The 22031-nt window shown below is 32.8% G+C and overlaps 1 protein-coding gene across 3 annotated transcripts; it reads left to right on the forward strand.

Annotated features, from left to right (window-relative positions):
• The first annotated feature begins 1139 nt into the window (after positions 1-1139).
• On the forward strand, positions 1140-16760 carry LOC124842398 (DEAD/DEAH box helicase). Of its 3 annotated transcripts, none has more exons than XM_088115022.1 (14): positions 1158-1956; positions 2412-2637; positions 2735-2980; positions 4750-4884; positions 4987-5111; positions 6242-6381; positions 7141-7211; positions 9215-9376; positions 10316-10402; positions 10620-10793; positions 10921-10965; positions 11986-12342; positions 15898-16249; positions 16325-16760. In XM_088115022.1, exons 1-13 carry the CDS (start codon positions 1367-1369, stop codon positions 15997-15999), a joined length of 2460 nt encoding a protein of 819 aa, XP_087971148.1. In that variant the 5' UTR covers positions 1158-1366; the 3' UTR covers positions 16000-16249; positions 16325-16760. The 3 variants fall into 3 exon arrangements, with proteins under 3 accessions (XP_047174825.1, XP_087971148.1, XP_087971150.1); XM_088115024.1 differs by having other exon boundaries at positions 16330-16760; XM_047318869.2 differs by lacking the exons at positions 15898-16249; positions 16325-16760 and having other exon boundaries at positions 1140-1956; positions 12060-12200.
• Positions 16761-22031: the final 5271 nt, after the last annotated feature.

Consider the following 22031-nt stretch of genomic DNA (forward strand, 5'->3'; position numbering starts at 1 on the left):
CCATTTAAAGAAATTGCATCCTTGAAGTTCTTCATTTCTTGTCCGCTTGTAGTTAGGGCAGCCCCAGAATTGTTTCCCCTCGTTCTTAATTGTTTTTGCCACTCTCAACACAGCAGCCTCCCCACAATGGCATATTTGGCTTCCAACCAATCCTCTGGATGAACCACCACGACAGCTCCCCCATGAGCAAGACGAACAACCGTGATTCGAAGACATTGCGAACCCCAAAGAGCGAACCCCAAAGAGCGAACCCCAAACAGAGACAACCACTGACAACGAAGAAGAACTCGCCAACCGCGAACCACCACTGCTCCGTCTTCCCGCGATCACTGCCTGCCTCTGTCTTCTTTCTCGCACACGGACATGCCCTAATCTCCAACAAATCACCCCCAAATCCTTTTATCCCCAATTTTTAATAAAACCCAATTTGAAAATGGGGAACCCTAACACCACGTAAGCACGCAAACAATTGCGTCTTGACACCTCACCAAAGACAACTGCCACATCATCAGCCCACTAACTCCGTTTCCTTCTATTTAACGGAAGGGACTCATTAGAGTCAAATAATTACAAGTAAGGATCCATTGCACTCACATTTCTATAAAGGGACTAACTTGAGATTTCCGAACCAAAGTGGGGACAAAATTGGATATTAAACCTATATTATATTAGTATTATTATTGTCACAGCTATTACTGCTGTCATTGCTGATCTCTTGTATATGTCGTCTTCATTCAGAAAAAGAAGAAGAAAAAAATAAGCTCTTTCTGATAAAAAAAACTCATTTAAAAAAACTCATTCTAGAATATATTTCAAAAAACTTAATTTGAAAAATATGAACATATTTTAAAAAAATTACTTTAGAAATTTGATTCCAAAAAGTTTGTTGTGAAACTTTTTTTTAAAGAAAAAAAAACATGTTTTGAACTCAAAAATCACTTGCATAAAAAAGATAATTATTTTATAAATAATGATAAAAACAAGTTCTGGATGAAGAAAAAGTATTTTAATTAAGTAGTCTCGTACACAAATATTGAATCCGTAACATTGGGAAGAAATCACAGTATGCAGGAAGCAAAAGCCAAGAAGATATCTTAAGATTATCCAATTGTTCCTCTTTAATTTTGGTATACAGAAAATATCTGCACACCAAATTCTGAACAGCAATTTGTTGGCATCACTCCCTCCACAGGCTTCTCTTTGAAACGATGGTCGTAGTATGATATCACAATACTAACATTCTTCATATTACAACACCAGATATTCCTTTGTTTCCAACAACAAAACCCCTCCAAAACCTTCATCTTCCAATTATCCTTCCTTTTCACACTCTTTTTCTCCAATGGCATTCTGAGCACACACCCACATGGCTTCTTCTTCTTCTCTCCTCTCAAGGCCTCACCTTCCCACACCTCTCATCTCCAAACTCAGCTCTTTTCCGAGAACATGGAGTCTCTTCATCATCTCACACCCCAAACACGGAAACAAGCAAAAGCTGTCACCTTTCCCCATCAATGCAGTGTACACCCCACATAGCCCCTACACCCCTTCCACACCCTCCAAAACTGAGCCCCGTAACGACCCCATCTCCGTCCTCAACGAGAGGATTCGCCGCGAGTACAGCAAGAAAGAGGTTTTCAGAACGGTGATGAACTCAGAGGAAGCGGGGAAGTACATGCGGATGGTGAAGGAGCAGCAGCAGAAGGGGTTGCAGAAGTTGAAGGGCGAGAGGGAGAAAAAAGATGGGGTCTTCAGCTACAGGGTCGACCCTTACACGCTCCGTTCTGGGGACTATGTTGTGCACAAGAAAGTGGGGATTGGGAGGTTTGTTGGGATACGGTTTGATTCTGCTAAGAATTCTTCACAAGCCTCTGAGTATGTTTTCATCGAATATGCTGATGGCATGGCAAAACTACCTGTCAACCAGGCTTCCAAAATGCTCTACAGATATAGTCTGTGAGTTTTCTTATCCTGCATATTGCTTTGTCATTTGTTGAATCAAATGTGGAGGTGGTGATGCTATGAACTTTTCATTAAGCACGTATCAGAGAAGAAAATAAGAAGGAAAAATCAGTTAAAGCTTATCTTATAAGTTAAAAATCAACTTTAGGAGAAACTAAATGAGATCGTCTGTGTAAAGGTTGAACTGCATAAGTTGATTCTAACTTTTAGGAAAAATTTACTTCATTTTATCTTCTTATTTCCTTCTTTCCTATGAGTTAAACTTATCTTTTGGAGAAATTAAATGTGAGAGTTTGGATAAAAATTTGAAGTGCGTAAGTTGATTTAGCTTATTCATTTTATTTTCTTATTTTCTTCATTTGCAAATGCTTTATCATAAGTTTATTCAAACATGGACTTGGTTGCCTTGGTAAATGTTGTTGTGTGAAATGTCGCCTGCTTGCATGTAGGCCAAATGAAACCAAGAAGCCAAGGACATTGAGCAAGTTGAATGATACTGGTGCGTGGGAGAGAAGAAAGGTTAAGGGTAAGGTTGCAATACAGAAGATGGTTGTGGACCTGATGGAACTATATCTACACAGGCTTAAGCAAAGAAGGCCCGCATATCTGAAGACTCCTGCCTTGGCTGAATTTGAAGCTCAGTTCCCTTATGAACCCACACCAGATCAGAAACAGGTGACATTGTAGTAGATGCTATGGAGATTAATTGATTATGGTTTTTTGTTGCAATTTTATCTGTTATTTTATCTCTTCTGAGTGAACATTCTTGTAGGCATTTATTGATGTTGAGAGGGATTTGACGGGGCAAGAAACACCAATGGACAGATTAATTTGTGGAGATGTTGGTTTTGGTAAAACTGAGGTTGCAATACGTGCTATCTTCTGTGTTGTCTCAGCTAAAAAACAAGCGATGGTTCTGGCACCAACAATAGTTCTAGCAAAACAACATTTTGATGTTATTTCAGAGCGCTTTTCTGTATACCCTGATATCAAGGTTGGGCTACTAAGCAGGTTCCAGGTATGATTGGGAAATTTTTACACTTTAGTTAAATTCATCTAGTCGTTAGTCTTACACAGTAAAAATAGATGCTTTTCATTAATCAAATTAAACTTCTTTGATAGTGAAACAATAGTATATTGTTGAGAAGTGCAGTCTATTGATAATCCACTTGAATCAGCATCAGAATATTTGAAGTATTCCATAGATTAGACCCATGGCCTGGACTAAATAAATGCCAGTTTATGGATAGAGTAACATTTCCTGCCACGAACGACACAATTGCTATTTATTGATTAAACGTGACAGTCTTGTAGTATCTACCTCGTGTCAAATACCCTATCCAGAGCATCACCTTGGTAGTGTGACTTTATCTATTTGTACCTTATTGCATGTGCAATCTATTTGTCCCTATGACTGTGATATTGTTTTACTGTTAGAATGAGAATCTTACTAAATCTTTGAATTTCAGAATGTGGCTAATTAATGCACACAATTAAGAATGTAATATATCAAGAAACTGAGAGAGATAGATCAAGACAACAAATTTTTATTATGGTTCACTCTATACCAAGAGCTTCATCTAGTTGCTCAACCACACTAACTAAGTTCACTATAATTTTAGAGTTTTTACAAACACAACCAAAACAGTGAAAGTAAACAACTCAAGAAACCTAATCTTGAACCCTACAAAACATGATTAATCTCCTAGTTACACTCTGTTACTATAGTTACCTGAAAAAACCCTATCCAGAAACAATCTAAAGACTTAAATTGAATTTAGGAATAAGAAGAATGTTACCTGGAACAAGATCAACACAGCAGAAAAGCAAAGCCCAAGTGAACTTCTATGTTTTCTTCAAATCAAGGTATTGATAAAAAAATTGCATAAAGCAAGCTTCAAGAATAGTTTTTAGATCAATTTGGACTCTCTCAGTAAGTATAATTGATTTCAGAAGGAATGGTTTTATTTCGTGTTTAATGGTTTTGAAATGTGAGTTATATAGAATTCAATTTGTCAATTTTAATGGATTAAATTCTCGTTTTAACAGATTAAAACAGAAAGGATAGAAATGAACATGGTTTTAAGTAATTCTAAACGATTAAAATGCTTCCTATGGTCATTCCAAACCAGCCAAGAATCTTTTAACAGATTAAAAACATATTTTAATCAATTAAAATACTACCTATCACCAAGAAAAGCTCTAAGGAGTCAAAAGAGCTTTTTAATTGCAATGTAGGATCAAATCATGAAAGGAAAACATACATTAATGTCCTAAACAACACAAAACAGCCTAAAATACTTATAGGTTTTCATGAATATTCGAAATCTTCATGGGAATGGTTGGATCCATGAAATATACGAACCATAGCTCCAACAACCTGCAAATTTTTATGTAATGATCCTTACAGGTTTCTTCTCCTGATTCGGCAAATGCATTTTATCAAGCTGTTTATGAATGCTACTCTATGCTTAATCTGTTCATCGATCTGAAACTTCTCTCTGATATACAGTGGTGAAAGTGACAATGATTCTACGGTGGTACATGTATATTGCCCGTATTTGCCCACATATTAAATTCAATATTTCACTGAGTTGCTCCCCTTTTTTCATGCTACAAACTTTTCTTATAAAGTGGAAGCACATGAATGTTGTAGGAACATATAATTTGGAAAATTATTAAGGTCAATCAAATATGAGCTACATCATGAGCTTCTAGATGGATATTTATGGATAACTTACAAGTTCTATATCAGTTATAGATTATTTCACTTGTCTCAACTTGCAGACGAAAGCTGAGAAAGAAGAGAATTTGGACATGATTAAGAATGGTAGCCTGGATATTATAGTTGGGACTCATTCACTCCTAGGAGATCGTGTTACATATAACAATCTTGGTCTACTTGTGGTTGATGAGGAGCAGGTTTTCCAATTATCTGCAATTCATATTTTCCTTTTTTTTTTTTTTTAATTACAGTGGCACTGCCCTGTCCTTCCTTACTGAGCAACAATTTATTGCTTGCAGAGGTTTGGTGTTAAACAAAAGGAGAAGATTGCTTCTTTTAAAACTTCTGTGGATGTACTTACTTTATCTGCAACCCCCATACCACGAACTCTTTATTTAGCATTAACAGGGTTTCGTGATGCCAGGTAAGGTAACTAGTCTTTCTTCAAATTATGAAAGAAGATTCACTGTCTTTGATTAACTAGGTGTTGAACACAGAGTCTTGTGATGAATCTGACTTGCACATTGTTGGAAAAAAAATTCTAAAATCAGGTTGATGAAAAATAAAGAATGTACTTTTTCTTTTGCTCACTTAATCATGTAGTGGGGTGCATGTTTTATAGATGTCTTTGTGTGTTAGTGAGTGTGAGATATACAGTGAGGGAACTATATTGAATTATGATATAATTGATCTTCCAAATTATGGTACATTAGCATATATTTAAGTGGCTTTACTAGAAGTTTGTTTAAGTTGGGAATTGGTTCATTAGATATTAAACCATCCATTAGCCTAACCTGATTGGTTAGGCTTTTGGAAGAGTTAGTTTTTGACATGGTATTAAAGCCTCTATGACCACCGCTCAATTAAGAGTTTGATTTAGATTTCCCACATTGTTCTAAATTAGAAGTTAAATTTAGCACAAGGTAGAACAACTTGTGAATTAGCCACTCTTGATATTAAGTATAAAATCATTTGCAAGCCTTCACCTGATTACTAATGCTTGATAGCTTAATCTTTCAGAGTTGTTTTCTCCCAACTCTTTTAAACTGCCTGTGCTGGTCACACTGAAGATGTCTTTTATCCTAAAATCTAGAATAAAAAGAGGCTATGTCACAATATGTGTTCAGAAAAGGGATAATGAAGCACTCTAATATCTTTTATACTTGATGGCTAAATCATTCCTCTGCCCCCAACTGCTTTCCCCCAAATTTGTATATAACAGGATATCTGTACTGTTAAATAAGAAAATGTAGAGCAAAAGGCATAAATATGCAACTATCTTAGTTATCAGAGAGTTGGTCCATCAATTCCTTAGAAAAATAAAAAGTTACCTTAAACACAAGTCTGTGTAACAATAAAATTGGTCTTAGGCCCTTAACCATTTTTTGCTCCTTAATCTTCCGGTTCTACTTTTACTGAGTATTTCACTTTGGGTGCTTAGATGGAAACCTGATCTATTGTATGTTTGCCTATTCCTATTGAAATCACGACTAATCAAACATCACCACCTGAGCTTAAGTATAATTCTAGATATGGTACTAATTTCTGTTTCAGTTTAATATCAACACCACCTCCAGAAAGAGTTCCTATCAAGACTCATCTTTCTTCATTCAGTAAGGAAAAAGTAATCTCAGCCATCAAGTATGAGCTGGATCGTGGTGGTCAAGTTTTTTATGTTCTGCCACGTATTAAAGGTGAGCTACTAATTTCTATACATTTGTGTGTAAGCTTATGTATTGTTCAAATCTGAAAATAAATTGCTGATGATCAGAATGCTTGTGTAGCACTAGAAAATTTATTAGAAAATTGCTGAAGTGTTGCTTTCTAATATCTAGCCACCTTGATTTCACTTGATTAGTTTATTTAACTTTTTTTTTCATTAATTTTCAAAAGAAGGTTGTAAAAACAAGTCGTATTTTTCAGCATTTGTTAGAATTATGGGAAACAAAATAAAGTGAAGACAAGGTACAAGCTCACAGTACTAATATAGATAAATCAACAGAAGATAAACCAAATGCACCCTAGTAGAGTTTATGATTGTATATTAGCTTAAGTGTTTAAGATTCTGTTGTAAGCTATAGATTAGCCTTTGCCACCCGTAGTAGTTTATACCAGTTTCTGTTGTTAACCAAACATGCCCTTAAGTATTCCTGAAATAATTTGAGATTAGAATTTACAAGAAATAACTGTAGAATGAACTACGCTGATCATTTTATCAGAAGAATGTGAGTCCAGAAAACTTAGAAAGAAGTTGATCTAAGGTCTCTCAATAGTGTAAATACATTTTGTGCACATTTGGTGTTGCTCCTCTCAGAAAAAGAATTATACTATTACATGGCCATCACAGTCCTGTAAGGGGATCATCACGATGTTGCTGTTAATGTATATTTGCTAATATGTCTGATGTCTATTACAGTACTGAATCTGGTTTCTTAATAATTGTTGTGTTACAGGACTGGATGAAGTAATGACATTTCTTGCAGAGTCATTCCCAAATGTGGAAATAGCCATTGCCCATGGGAAGGTAGTTACACACTTACCTTTTTACGGATCTATTGCATGAAGAATGTTAGTTTGCTAAAGTGTGAGGAATGTTAGTTTTGGCTGAATACATTTGCTCTATAACTGTGTAGGTGGATAAGTAACTAAAAAAATTATATTTATTTTTGTATGTTGATACTCTCTCCATTCCAAAATTATAGTCTTTTGTCTTTTTATTTTTGTCTGAAAAATAATATTGCTTTTAGCTTTGTAAAGCTATTTTTCCAGCAATGCCTCTACATATAGTTACGAGTAATAATTTTTCCGCTCACATTGAAAAGAGATACTAGATTAGTTGAAAAGTTAGAGGTATTTTTGGCTAAATTTATATTAATTTAAAAGGAGTTTTATGAAGAGATCTGTTGAGATATTTTAGAAAGTTTGAGATTTTATTCTGTCAAGATATTTTAGGAAGTTTAAGATTTTATTCCTAATGGTTTTAATTCTGTATATTGGCTGTATCTAGGTTTTATTACTAGCATATCAATACCACAATCTTAGGGATTTATTTCCTAGTATTGAATCCTACATTGACTAGAGATAAAACCAATTCACAATATATAAGTGGGTGTAAACCTCACCTTACAAGCTAGTTTTGTAAGATTGTGTTAGATTTGAAGTCCACTTTTTAACATGGTAATGGATTAGAACCTATTCTAGTGAAGTTTATTATTTGTTGGGTCTATTGTACCACTTGTTTTCAAACCCTTATTGGACGACCCATCAATATGTTTATACGTCGGTTGTGAGGATGTGTGCTGGAAGTTTAATATCAACTAGAGGGATAAAGTCAATTTACTATATATATAAGTGGGTTCAAACCTCATCTTACAGGCTAGTTTTGTAAAGTTGGGTTATGTTTAAAATCCACTTCTTAACACTTAAAATAAACTATGCTTATTTACTAAATTATCCAATCAATATATGTATATATATCATATGTATGTAATAGAGAAATTATATTCTTCTAATTTTCAGAAAATCTGTCTACCCTGCTGTTTCCAGGCATTGTTACAGTCTACAATATCATATGTATGTAATGAGCCTGAATAAGAGAAATTATATTTTTCTAATTTTGAGAAAATCTGTCTTCCCTGCTGTTTCCAGGCATTGGTACAGTCTACAATATACATCCATTCTTTGTGTTCTTGTTTCACTAGGCATTTGCATTTCTGAGATGACTCTAGAGATATTGCCACTGTCCTTAAGTTATTGAAACAACCTTCTAGAGTTCTGCAAGAGCCATTTCAATCTTTTTTGATACTGATTGTTAGATATATGATTCGGTTATGTTAGAGATTTGATTTGAAAGGACAACATATTGAAGATTGATGGTCAGTTTCATAGTATGAAAGTCCCAGGAAATATCCACTACCTTTATCATTATTTACTTTGTTAGCTTCGGCAACCTCCTGAATGACATGTTTACTTAGTCTCTCAAGGGGTCTTGTATTGATAAAATTTGTGACAAGCTTGTCTCATCATAAATATGCTCCAACTTGAAAAGAAGTGTTAGATACATGATATGATTTGATAGGGAAATTTTTTTATAAAATCATATCATATCTCCCTATTAATGTAATCAAATCATATCTCTAACCCTTCCCCTCAAGGTGGAGTATATGTATCATGACACAAAAGCAAAAGAGGACACAGCGACTGCCCAAAAGCAAAAGATGCTCAGAGAACGTGATAGGTTCCTAGATAGAGGAAACCTGGAAAAAACCCACTGCAACCACCTATACTCACTGCGTAGAACTATTATTATTGATTCTGGAGAAAAGTACAGTATGAGAGCAGCCAAGGGACCATGTCCCCTTCACACAGGACAATGTCCCCTTAACATGATGAAATTATCTTTTTGGATTGATCAACTCAAGTTAAATTCTGTTATATCAAAAGTGTATGTATGCATCATATATGTTAACATTTGACATTGACAATTTGATCTTTAATTTTATGCATTTGACTGTTTATCTGGAGTAGCTGTTCTCAAAGCAATTAGAGGATACAATGGAGAAGTTTGCTCTAGGCGAAATAAAAATCCTTATCTGCACAAATATAGTAGAAAGTGGGCTTGATATTCAAAATGCAAATACGATTATCATTCAGGATGTTCAGCAATTTGGCCTTGCACAGTTATACCAGGTTTTCTTCTTCCTAATTTCACTCTATTATTTTTGGTTTAGAAGTTCTCATATTTTTTGTTACTGACTCCAAACATTGTTTAGAACTGGTTATTGTTATTAAGTTTGTTATGTAATACGTATTGCACTATCGCTAGGTATAATGCATGAGCTGATACTTTCATGTATACATATTATTAGATAGTCATTTCATTTTTTTTTTCAAATTTCCGACACTGTGCTGGAGTAATTTTTTCCTCTCTTACAATCAACTTAATATCTTTTCAAACAAGCGTGTTTTTGATAACCATGAAAGAATTTGAATATGAAATATCAGAATTACATGGATTTTGTTGGAGGAAAAGAGGGAAAAGGAGACTACGGATAATAGTCTCTTATGCTTATTGATGTGGTGCAAAATGCGAAAGGACTAACCCTTATTTATAATAGTATCCTCTTAATTCTAATCAAATTAGGAGTGGTAAGTTGAAATTCAATGAAAATGGAATTTGCAAACCACTATAAGAGGCCATCCAAGATACTCTAACATATGTTATGATACAGTAATGATATATTTTATAGGTAATTCTGACATAAATATGGGATGCATGTTGGAGAAAGTACGGAATTCCACATACCCTTCAACTTCATTTGCTAACATTGTCTAAGTAATTTATTCTTTGGAATTTCTTTATAATATTTTGGGCTCATTAGCCCTTAGATAACTACTGTGAAAAAATATAGTTAGTTGATGTCTTGGAAATGGGTACCCCATTCCCAGATCGAGTAGTATGGGATGTTTGGGGGAGTATTAAAGTGTTTGGTTCCCTCTCTATAATAGTTGTGGGTTCCCCAAGTGTTTTGGTACTCGTCTGAACTTTATGTAGTTGTTATCCAGATGTAAATGAAAGTAGAACCTGTATGCATTTTGTTAATTTTTTCTTTTGTTCAACATTTATAGTTGCGTGGAAGGGTTGGGCGAGCAGATAAGGAAGCACATGCATATTTATTTTATCCTGACAAAGGCCTGCTTTCTGATCAAGCATTGGTATGTTTTCAATCAATCTGTACCTTTTATTAATAGAACTTATTTCACAAAAGAATTTTGGGTTCATCAAATACATCTAACAAATGTAATATAACTCTGTATATTCCATACTTTTGTAATATTCCTATCTGTAAATTCATTCTTTCATTTCAAATATAGAAAGTTAGATGCTAAAGAATTGGTTAAAACCTGCGTTCTCCTTGGTTTTCTCCCATAGGAGAGGCTTGCTGCTATTGAAGAATGTCGTGAACTTGGTCAAGGCTTCCAACTAGCTGAGAAAGACATGGGTATAAGAGGTTTTGGTGCAATTTTTGGTGAACAACAATCAGGAGATGTTGGAAATGTTGGTGTTGATTTGTTTTTTGAGATGCTCTTTGAGAGCTTGTCCAAGGTAAACTTTGATTTGTGATGTGTATTTTGGTATGTAGCACCAGTCCTAGAATTTTAGTTAAAATAGAAGAATTCTTGATCATGTGCATGATAGTTTTGGGCTTATCCTATTCTTCTTTGACTTCTAGGTTGAAGATCACTGTGTTGTTTCAGTTCCTTATCACTCGGTACAGGTATCCTTGTACTGCAAATAATTTAAGATATTGGAATTATTATAATGACATTATATTTATTTTCTTTATTTTATATTATAATTAAATGGAAAAAGTTAGAAGAAGTCTGTCAAAAACCTGTGACCATCCCAGGTTAGTGGTGATTGCAAATGAGCAACGATGTCACAAATTATGGAGTTCTGGTCACAAGGTTGAAGTTTAACCACCACAGACTTCTAAGTATAACCCCGTAGAACATTTGATATTCAGGGGTTGTTGTTGCCAGTGGTAATACACAACTCCATATAAACCCGTTTTGTTTCTAAAACCCTCTCAATGTGGGACATTAATTAACTGTTGTGATTATAATACATAAATGCTTGATACGTGTTTATCTGAATGCTGATAATTGTTATACGTAAATGCTTGATACGTGTTCCACAAATCTGATGTAATGCTGTTTTTCTCTTGCTTGAGGTGAAACAAGAACGTGTAAAATGCTGTTGCAGTTAAACATTTGCCTAGAAAACCCAGAAAATATGGTGTTCTAGTTCGCATTTATCTCTTTTTTCAGAAAAGATAGTTGGTCATCTGTATTAGTTTTTATAATAATATAACGATGTCAAACACATTAAAGTAATTACTCAATAATTACTGGTATCATTAGGGTTAAATGATTGTAATGAACTAATTTTGTTTTTTGGAATCTTTCCTCTCTAACTTGAACTTAAAGACAAGATTTTAAATTATCCATATTCACAAGTGTATCACAAATATCATCAGTCTTTAACAGGATGAATTTTGCTCTTTTGTACAACTCTTTCTTATTTGCTTTGGAAGTATATTTTTATTGTTTTAATTATTCAAACGAACTTTTGGATAAATTTGTAGTTCTGCTAATTAAGGGACGATTTTTTTTTCCAGTACTTTTTAGTTAAAACATGATTGATGATGTATAATAATCTCTATCTGGCATCTGTATAAATGCATATAGTAGAGATGTTGGTTTGATGCATTTTCTACTTTATTATTATTATTTAGGTTGACCTCAACATAAATCCTCATCTCCCTTCTGACTACATTAATTATCTGGAAAACCCTATGAAAATTATAAGTGATGCTGAGAGAGTTGCTGAGAAAGACATCTGGAGTCTGATGCAATTTACCGAGAATTTGCGCCGCCAATATGGCAAAGAGCCTCGCTCCATGGAGATTTTACTAAAGAAGCTTTACTTGAGGAGAATGGCGGCTGATTTAGGGATAACCAGAATTTACACTTTAGGGAAGATGATCTTTATGAAGACAAACATGAGCAAAAAGGTATTCAAGCTGATGATACAATCCATGGCATCAGATTTACATAAAAATTCATTGCTTCTTGAGGGGGACCAAATTAAGGTATTCCATAGAATTTCTTTATTTCTGAATTCTTTAATTTAATGAATTTTGGCATCTCTCGTGATCTGCATTTGTATTTTTTTCTGCTTCATTGCACATGAAATATTGAATAGTATATAGTTAATTTGGTCCTTTTATTGATAGATATTTTTATACATAAAATTCCATTTTGTTAAGGGTTCAATTTGTATAGAAGCACTAATCATAGTTTTCTTTTGCTCTGAAATTTTGTTTATGCTTCATATTTTAGTCTGGTTGGATACAAATCTAGAAGAGCTTTTTGAAATCTTCTCTCTACTAGACAAAGCTCTATATTTTAAATAAAGAACTCTTGAGAAGTGCTTTTAGCTTGTATCCAAACTGGCTCTTTGCCTATGTTGTTTTAGCATCAAGACTGTCCATGTGATTTCTTCCAAAGATGATGTAATAGTATGGCATTATCACCTAGGACACCCTAATTTTTCGAAAAAAAATCCAATTTGTTCAATCGTGAGGTATGTGAGAGTTAGCTCCTAAATCTCATTATACTATCCAGCTGTATAAATCACCATACCCATTTTCATTAATTCACAGTGATGTATGAGGGCTTCTTGAGTTAACAATTGGATAGAGTACTTATAACAATTAGAAGCTTAAACAACATAGAAGCATAAAATAGTAAGAAAACTAGATCACAACTAGAATCTCATTCTTGTCTTAAGTCATGGATTGAATCCTTGAGAAGCTTGAATCAAGGATTCCATCAACATAAGAACATATATGAGATAAGAACAAGATAAGGAACTGACAACAACATAAGGAAAGAATTAAGAACATGATGACTGAATATGATTAAAAGTCGGTGTGATATAAAATCAAGAAATAAGAACAAAATAGAATAAGATATTGAAGAAACAAAATAGAAAAGATTGAGAAAACTTATGAGATGGAAGAACATGCTACTTGAAGTTGAGAATTCATCTTCAAGATAAGTGCTTCGGAGAATTGTCACCCTAAGAAATCAGGAGAAGACCAAAGAAAGAGAATCACTCCAACAAAAGAGACAATGCTTTAGAATAATTCTCAATCTTCCGTATATCATTAATGTGAATTTCAAAGAGTAGTGATGGCTATATGTAGCCACTTGGCCGAAAATTCAAATGGCTGAAGGAGAGGGAGATTAAAATATTAAAATTAAAATTAAAATTCCCAGAACTAGATGACTGGCCAAGATTAACTAGGTGCTTCCATGTTCACACTTTCCATGCTTGGGCACATTTGCCATGCTTCCGTTGCCTCTTATTTCTCTTGTTGCTGAACTTTGCTTCTTAAATTGGGCTTGAATTGAGTATTCAATTGAAAACCAATTTCAACCCAAACAATGATTACAAATTAAACTCGAATCACAGAAATTAAAGTCTACAATTTTGAGCCAAGAAATAGAAAATAAATATTTGTCAAGAATATTGTTTCTAGTCATACTCCTTGTATTCCTTCTTGGAATTATCCTAGTGAATTCACTCTTCTTTTCTTCTTCATTCATGCATTCATAGTAATACGTTCCCAATGTTCTATTCGGTGCCTCAGTTTATCCATCAGATTATGGATGATAAGATGTATTCATCCTTAATATAGTGACTTGTTTTCTAAAGAGGTCCTGCCAAAAGACACTAAGAAATACAAAATCTCTATCGCTTACTATAGAAGTTGGAATGCAATGCAATCTGACCACCTGTCTTGTGAAAACATCAGCTATAGTGAGTGGAATAAGGACGCTTGAACAAAATAAAATGGCTATATTTACTCAACCTGTCCAGCACTAGCAGAATTGCATCATACACCTTAGATTTAGTTATCCCACCTGTTAGACACCTTCAAACAAAGACGAGAAAACAAGACAGAGAAGAACTAAAGATAAACTCAAACTGAATTTCACTGTTAGCTGAAAAAGCCAACGTTTATAAAGGAAATAGCTTCCTTTCACACAGGAAGACTCGCTAACCACTTCCAAAGGGGAAACTATTTATAGAATTTTTCAGAAAGTCTCTGCGATACTTTGCTTCTACCCTAGACTTGGCTACAGCAGCTTGTTTCTTAGACCAGTAGGAGATGAGGTATGATCCACGAAAAAATGACAGCGCTGAAGGTGGACCTACGACCCATACTGCATCACAAAATACTTGTAAGTGAAAAGGAGAGATAGAGGTCATAGGTGTGAGATGAAGGCCATGTAAAAGAGTCCGTCCTTTCTCGAAGACTCCTTTGGACAGCCATCCAAAGAGATCCAAGAAATTGAGCCATAAACTAAGACACTTTGTTCACAGCCTAGTTGATTTCTGGATGATTTATAGTAGCATACTGAAAAGAACCTACAATAGATCTATAGGAAGTTGCATTAGGAAGAAAGAAGAACCGTCTTTAAATAATTGCAATTAGAGGGCATAGGGGAAGAAATAGACTTAGCTTCAAACATATTGGATCGATGTAAAAGATCAAGGAGATATTTGCTTTGGGTTATAGAAAAAGCGAATCAACATGAAGAGTTCTAACTCTTATTCCCAAAAAGTAATCAAGGTGACCCAACTGCCTAAGAGAGAAGGCAAAATTAAATTGATTGATAATCCTTTGAGCAAAAGTGAAAGAGGTACCTGTTATAATTATATAAACAACATTTACTAATATGATAGAACTCTCAAGGTGTATGTTAGAAAAAGGGACCAAAATAGAGGTTAAGAGGCAGTTAACAGGGGTTAGACAGTTAACTGGGGGTTGGAGGCGGTTACAATACCTAATAGGGGTTATCTTTTAAGGGGGAAAACGGATATCAGGTTGGGTGTGAATTAGTTTGTTCGGGAACAGGTTCTAACCTGTGCAAAAGGGATTTTCTTCCCTGGGGAAGTAGTTGGACGTTTTCTGTATTTGCCTTTTGTATTTAAATTAACATCTTTCGAAGTTGAAGTAAGATTTGTATGCATTTTTCTTAATCTGGAATAGTAATTTGGTTTCTTGTCACCAAGAAACCTAACAATACATAAATAGTGTTAGTTTGACATTGATAAACATGAAGAGAAGGATCACACGTGCTAGGCTTAAAACCATACGGAACAACAGTTCCTTGTAGTTTGGCACCAAATGATGAGAGGTCTGATTCTAACCATAGATAATGTTCATTTTACACCGTAAAGGATCATTAGATTCAAAACCATGAGGCTGTTGCATGTAAACAGTTTCATTCAGAATACCATTTAAAAAGGCATTACTAACATTTAATTGAATGAGAGGATGGTGATTACTAATAGGCAAAGACAATATAATACGAATAGTAGCTGGTTTGAAGATAGGGGAGAAGGGTTCATGAGAGCCTTGTTTAGTTTACGAGCAAAAGAAGGATCAGGTTGTTTCAAGTGAACAGCTTCATCCAGAACACCATTTAAAAAAGTATTATTAACATCTAATTGAACAAGAGGCTAGCGATTACTAATAGCCAAAGACAATATAATACGAATAGTAACTCATACCCAAAATCATATGTAGTAAGTTTTATCTTCCTTTTTCCTAATGATTTTCTTCATGCAGGCTGAACTTCTTTTAGAGTTACCAAAAGAACAACTTCTTAATTGGATCTTTCAATGCCTGGCTGAACTTCATGCTTCACTTCCTTCTTTCATAAAGTACTAGGTTCAATAGCTGGTCAATTCTGCCAACATTGAAGTTGGAAACTCAACTCACTGTTTACATCACAAATATGTAAAATTTGCTGGATTTAGTGTGTTGAAGAGCCAGAAACATACCACGGCAAATGCAAAACAAGACTGTTTTGCTTGACTGACATAACAGTACAGGACATCTGAACAAGTTGGAACTATCAGCTGATACTACTGAACATGTGCTTCCTTTCAAGATGTATGATCACAGCCACATCAATGAGGTTAGTTACAACTTAAAGGCATCTTAGAGTTGGAGTTATCTAAATTGTACTCCTAAATTTGCATGCCTCATGCAGGACAGGGGCGTATGATATGGAAGCCACCAGCACTCATAATACAACATTCCTTTCAGAAGCCATCTATGGTGATGACCTAGACATCTTCTCCATTAAACCTTTAATCGAAATATCCAGAATTCACCTTTTGTATACATCACTGAGTAGTAAAGCATTCTGTGTTCTTCATTTTTCCCATTTTGCTAATTTTTATCGAAGTTACCTGATATGGAGAAATTCATTGCCAAGATTCAGTCACAGGCTAGTTAATACATTCTAAAGAAACTAGAACACAGTCTGGTGAGTGGAGCACTTTTGTTGCAGATCAGTAAGAAATATACTATTTATAGTTGTTGCTAGAAACGTGTATTCTTTATAGAAAGAAATTTCTGTAACCGCCACATGTTTTTGCTATCAGTTCCATCATTTAATATTAATTCCATTTATGGTTATGACATTATCACATGCCATGTCATTAAAAATTTTCAGATCAGCGAGTTTGATGTTACTAAAAGTATATTACGTTGAGACTAAAATTATATATATATATATATATATATATATATATATATATATATATATATATATAATAGAAATGAAAAGAAGAGTAGCATTTATAGGGACTAAACAAAAGAAAGTATCTTTTGAAGTATAAAATGTTTATTTAGAAGAACTAATGTAGAAATAAAGCTTAGAAATTTAATTTAGAGTTTAATTTCTATTGAATAAAAATGATAAAATTAAAGAAAGGAAGGGAAAAGAAATTTATAAATTTATTATTTTAAGATTTTAGGTTAAAAATAATATTATAGTTTCTTGTGATTATTTCGTTGTTCTTTATCGTTGAATTTTCTTAGTGTACTTTTTTATATTATTGTGATGTTTTTATAATAATAAACATTTTGAAAGTTAACAAAATTAAGAAAAAAAAGGAGTAAATTATGTTTATGTTTAAAATGACTAACTTGTCGAATTTTAGAATGAGTGTCTGATTGAGAGTAACCAAAATTCCTAATCATTTCTACATTACATACACCATTTGTTTCCTTTGTTGTTATTGTTCTAGGTGGTGTTGTAAACCTTTATAAATATAAGGTTTTGTTTTTGTTTCCTTTTGTGTTCCAGACTGCTCGATCCGTGAATTTTATAGATTCTAAAATTCAAAAAGTCATTGCAGATCTTGCAATTTAGAAGTATTATTGACATATAGATATTTTCTGGATTCTGAAATGTGAAATACAATTTCAATTATGTAAGTGTATTCTAGATTGCACGATCCTTGGAAATGCATTTCAAATTTTATAATCTATAATATACCTTTTTATAGTAGATTGTAAGGTTATGATGTGTTTCATTAAGTTTCAATAATTACACAAGTTTCTCATAGTATATTGAAACACTCTTTTTAAGTTCTAATGAGTAACTCCTTCCTTGCAAATTAAATACATAATTACAAACAATTATTTGCATATTTATTCAGCATAAGTCATAAATTCATAGAAACATATATTATTTGTTGTATTTCCTAAAGGTATCATTTTATCTTCCCATGCCTTAACAACTTTTTATTTGTATGGAATGACTCATACATCATTCACATATTCAACAAATAATGGTTATAATGAACACAATTTCAAAATGTTGAACACTCCTTAACTGCATCACTACTTAGGCAATCCATCACCACCTACAATCTACTAATATTTTTCATTTTGCTATAAAATTCTTATTAATGTGAAACGATTATAGAAGGTTGGACGCTCGAGGAAAAAGAATGTAAGTGTTATTAGGATTGTTGCACAGTAAAATATTTATGTTGGACAAAAATATAGAATGTGGATGAATTGGTTTTTTAATAAAAGTTTATATCTTTAAAAAAATTTCCTTTTTAATATCGAGTTATAATAAACATCTTTTTTTTTATAATATTAACAGATTAATAAAGAGAATAGGAAAAAAGAAAATTGTATAAATTATTTTATATTGATTCATACCAAAAGATTTTATGTCTTGTTAATTATTCTTAAAAAAGAAATTAACTAAAAACTAAAAATAAATTGAAAACTATTAAAAACAATTTAGAATAGAAAACATCTCTATTGAAGCAATAAGAGATGAAAAACACCTCTCTTGAAATTTACAAAGGGATGAACACTTTTTTCGAGTCTCACAAAGAATGAAGACACTTCTCTTTAATTACACAAAAGATGAAGAAACACCTTCCTTGAAATCCATAAGGAATTAACACATCCTTTGAATCAAAAAAAGGTGATCAACTCTACGTAAAAACAACAACAATCCCTTATCACCTAAGATCACACTTAGTGAAATTTAAACGCTTTACCCATACTAGGTTTTCAAAGTTTTTCACATAAACTTTTTCGGTTCTCAAACTTGTTTAACCTCTACTTCACCTTCATGATAGCTTCCCATTTATTTATAAAAGCTATTTTCAAAATTAGGATTAAAATATAAAAAGTAAAGTGATAACTGTAGTGAATAATTGATTATTATAAGTAATAATTAATTATTCTCACAATGTTCCTAAAAAAAATTTATATGCGATAATCAATTATCACTATATACTTTGAAAAGATTATTTTTTTTTCAAAAGATCAAGACTTTCTATCTTTTGACTCTTAACTTACTAATTTAACTCTCTTAATTAAGATACAGAGGTTATAAGACTCTAGTAAATAAAATCTTGCGTCTTTAATGCATCTCTTAAATCATAGCATTATTTAAGTCTTCAATAGTTCCCCATAATCATCATCATCAATAAAACTTCAACTTTTCTCCATATATTATCATCATAAAAACTTTAAGAAAAATTCTTTAAGTCTTTGAAGAGTTCAAATAAGGTTATTTTTTCACATCACTTGCCAATAATACAAAAGTCATAAAGAAAGTATACATTATGGACATCATACCAACAATCTGACAATTTATATATGTTTGTTTTGCATGTATTGTCCATCAATAATACAATGTTAAATGCATTTAGTAGTTTCGCTAAATCAAGGTATGTTAACAAAGTATTTGTAATAACTCATAAGATCTTATTATACCTATTCCAATGAATATGCATGTCACACTCCAAAAACATCATTAAATGTTGCATGTATTTGGTTTTCTTTGTGATTTTCAATATATATACATATACATTTACTTTACAATATTGACATTTTCTTCATTGTTCTCTTTGCAATTCAATAAAACATTAGAAGCCTTTACTAAAATCTTATTAAACACAGGAAAATGCTATAAGAGGGGAAGGGGAGAGGTTTGAATAATGTTTAAAAAACTTTTGTAAATAGTGTTTAATATTACTTTGCAGGGGTTAAACGGTCTATAAAAATAGTTAAACACTTAGGTTTAAAGAAAGCATTGAGTAGAAAACTTGTTTAAACATAAAGGTAGGAAAGTACACTTTGATTTTATACTAGTTCACTCAAATTGAGTTACGTCCAGTTCTTTTTTAAAAACCTTTTCAGGGGTTCTACTAAAAATGAGTTTAACCACTCCTAGTTTACAAACTAACCAAACTAGTTAGACAAGTTTCATCACTCCTTATATCAACACTAAAAATGAGTTTAACTTCATTGAGTAAAATTTTACTAAGTGTTTGAATTCACTTCTAAATCTAAAACAATAAAGTGCTTTTGAAATCTTACAAGACAGAAGATCTTTTCAAAGATAAATCTTAAGAGCTTAAAGAAAGTTAGTAGAGAGTGTATAACAATATTCTTGATAGTAAAAGTTTTCCTCTTCTCTTCATGCAAACTCCTTTATATACACTTCTTCAAAAACGATCTGTTACTCAGAGCTTTTGACTTTCTTCTAGGGATGTAGCCTTTAAGGTAGTGTTAGAAGCAATGTTGCATCCTGGTAGAGCAAATGTGTTGAGCGTATGAAAAGAGTAGGCATAAAGCATGTAAGAGAAATTCCTTGAATATCCTCTTATCTCTTAACATCCTTTTGATTCTGAGCAAGGTTTTTGATAAAGTTGATAATCTGCATAGAAAAAGAGAGCACAACACAATAGACAAAAGAGTACTTGAACGTACATGCATTAAAATGTTAGACGACTTAAACGTTTCGGCAAGACACAAGTTCTAACATTTAATACTTATTTTGTTTTGAGTAACTTTTAAAGCATTTAGGATATAATGTTTAACAATGTTATATTTATCCTAGACGATCTAACTCTTTTATTAGATGCTTTTGTGATTTATATGTTCTGTTATGAACTCTATAGCTATTAGCTCTTATCAGGTATGCGTTATACGCTCTTTAGTTACTAGACGCTCTAGTATCGATTAGGCACTCAAAGAATATCCTTTAGCGATTCCAACATATTGTTATAGACGATTAAGCACTATTTCTTTTTAGATGTTATATTAAACTTCAAAATAAGGCTTGCTTAGATGATCTTGTCTAACATCTTAATCATGTGCATTAACATGCATTACTAATTGGTCATATATGCTATGATATGGATAATTCATTAAAGTATCAACCAAAACATGATTATGACCAACACACGATTATGACTTTCATGTATTACCTTTATAATTCACCTTCTTCGTGTATTGGTTTATCTAAACAATTTATATAGATAATCACATTTCTTTATTCCAATAATAGTAAGTTATAGATTTTTTGTACTTCTTATGTTTGTCACTTCTTTCTCAACTTATCAACTCATGTTTTCTTCATTCTTGCTTGTTTGTTCTATCATACTTATCAGAATCACAAACTCAAATTAAATCTTTATCTCATGGATAATTCAAGTAAGTCATCTCACATTCAAAATATTTACATAAGTACATTACAAACATCAACACATATCCCTTATCATATTTTTCAACATATATAACAATAGCAAACCCCACCATTATAAAAGCTTTAACATAATTCTTTTAAGGTTTAATACATTATTTGGTCCCTACTTTTGGGGGTTTGGTTCAAAATGATCCTACCTTTTGAAAAAGTTCAGTAAGGCCCCATATTTTATTTAAAAATGTTCAATTCGGTCCTTTTCGTGGACGCCGTTAAAAACATAACGGTGTTGATGCCACTATGGCCAAATCTGAGTGAGGTGTTATGTTGGATGATTACGTGGCATTGTGAAGTGAAGTGTGGGTTCTTTTATTAAAATCAAAGAAAATTCCAATATAAAACCCTAACATTTTAAGAACCCTAAAGTGGAAATTAGAATCAGAAACCCTAATGGTTATTAAGTCCCACATTTTAACATTTTATCAAGAATTTTTCTATTATAATTACAACAGGTAATTAAGTCCCACATTGAAAGGGTTTTAGAAACAAAACGGGTTTATATAGACTTGAGTATTATCCCTTAGCAACTAACTAAGAAGTCTGTGTGGAAACTCAACTTTGTGATAGAAACTCCCTAACTTGTGACATCGTCGATGATCATCATTCGCATTCACTACTAACTTGGGATGGTCATAAGTTGTTAGACAGACTTCTAACTTTTTCATTTAATTCTAATATAAAATAACCAACAAACTTTTATCTTTTTCCATTTAATTATAATGTAAAATAAGTCACAAACAAACATACAAATCATCAAGAATTCTTCTATTTTAACTAAAAATTGTAGGACCGATGCTACATACCAAAATCCACCTCACAAATAAAAGTTTACCTTGGACAAGCTTTCAAAGAGCATGTGAAAAAATATTGAACAAAGGAAAACATT

This window comes from Vigna umbellata, chromosome 5 (assembly GCF_029865625.1).
Source record: "Vigna umbellata cultivar VRB3 chromosome 5, Vumbellata_1.0, whole genome shotgun sequence".
Lineage (NCBI taxonomy): Eukaryota > Viridiplantae > Streptophyta > Magnoliopsida > Fabales > Fabaceae > Vigna > Vigna umbellata.

Excerpts from the sequence above, each read along its gene's own strand:
- LOC124842398 (XM_088115022.1), top strand. The coding sequence starts at position 1,367 with ATGGCTTCTTCTTCTTCTCTCCTCTCAAGGCCTCACCTTCCCACACCT. Across the intron at positions 1,957-2,411 it reads ATGCTCTACAGATATAGTCT|GCCAAATGAAACCAAGAAGC; the intron begins GTGAGTTTTCTT and ends GCTTGCATGTAG. Across the intron at positions 6,382-7,140 it reads TGTTCTGCCACGTATTAAAG|GACTGGATGAAGTAATGACA; the intron begins GTGAGCTACTAA and ends GTTGTGTTACAG.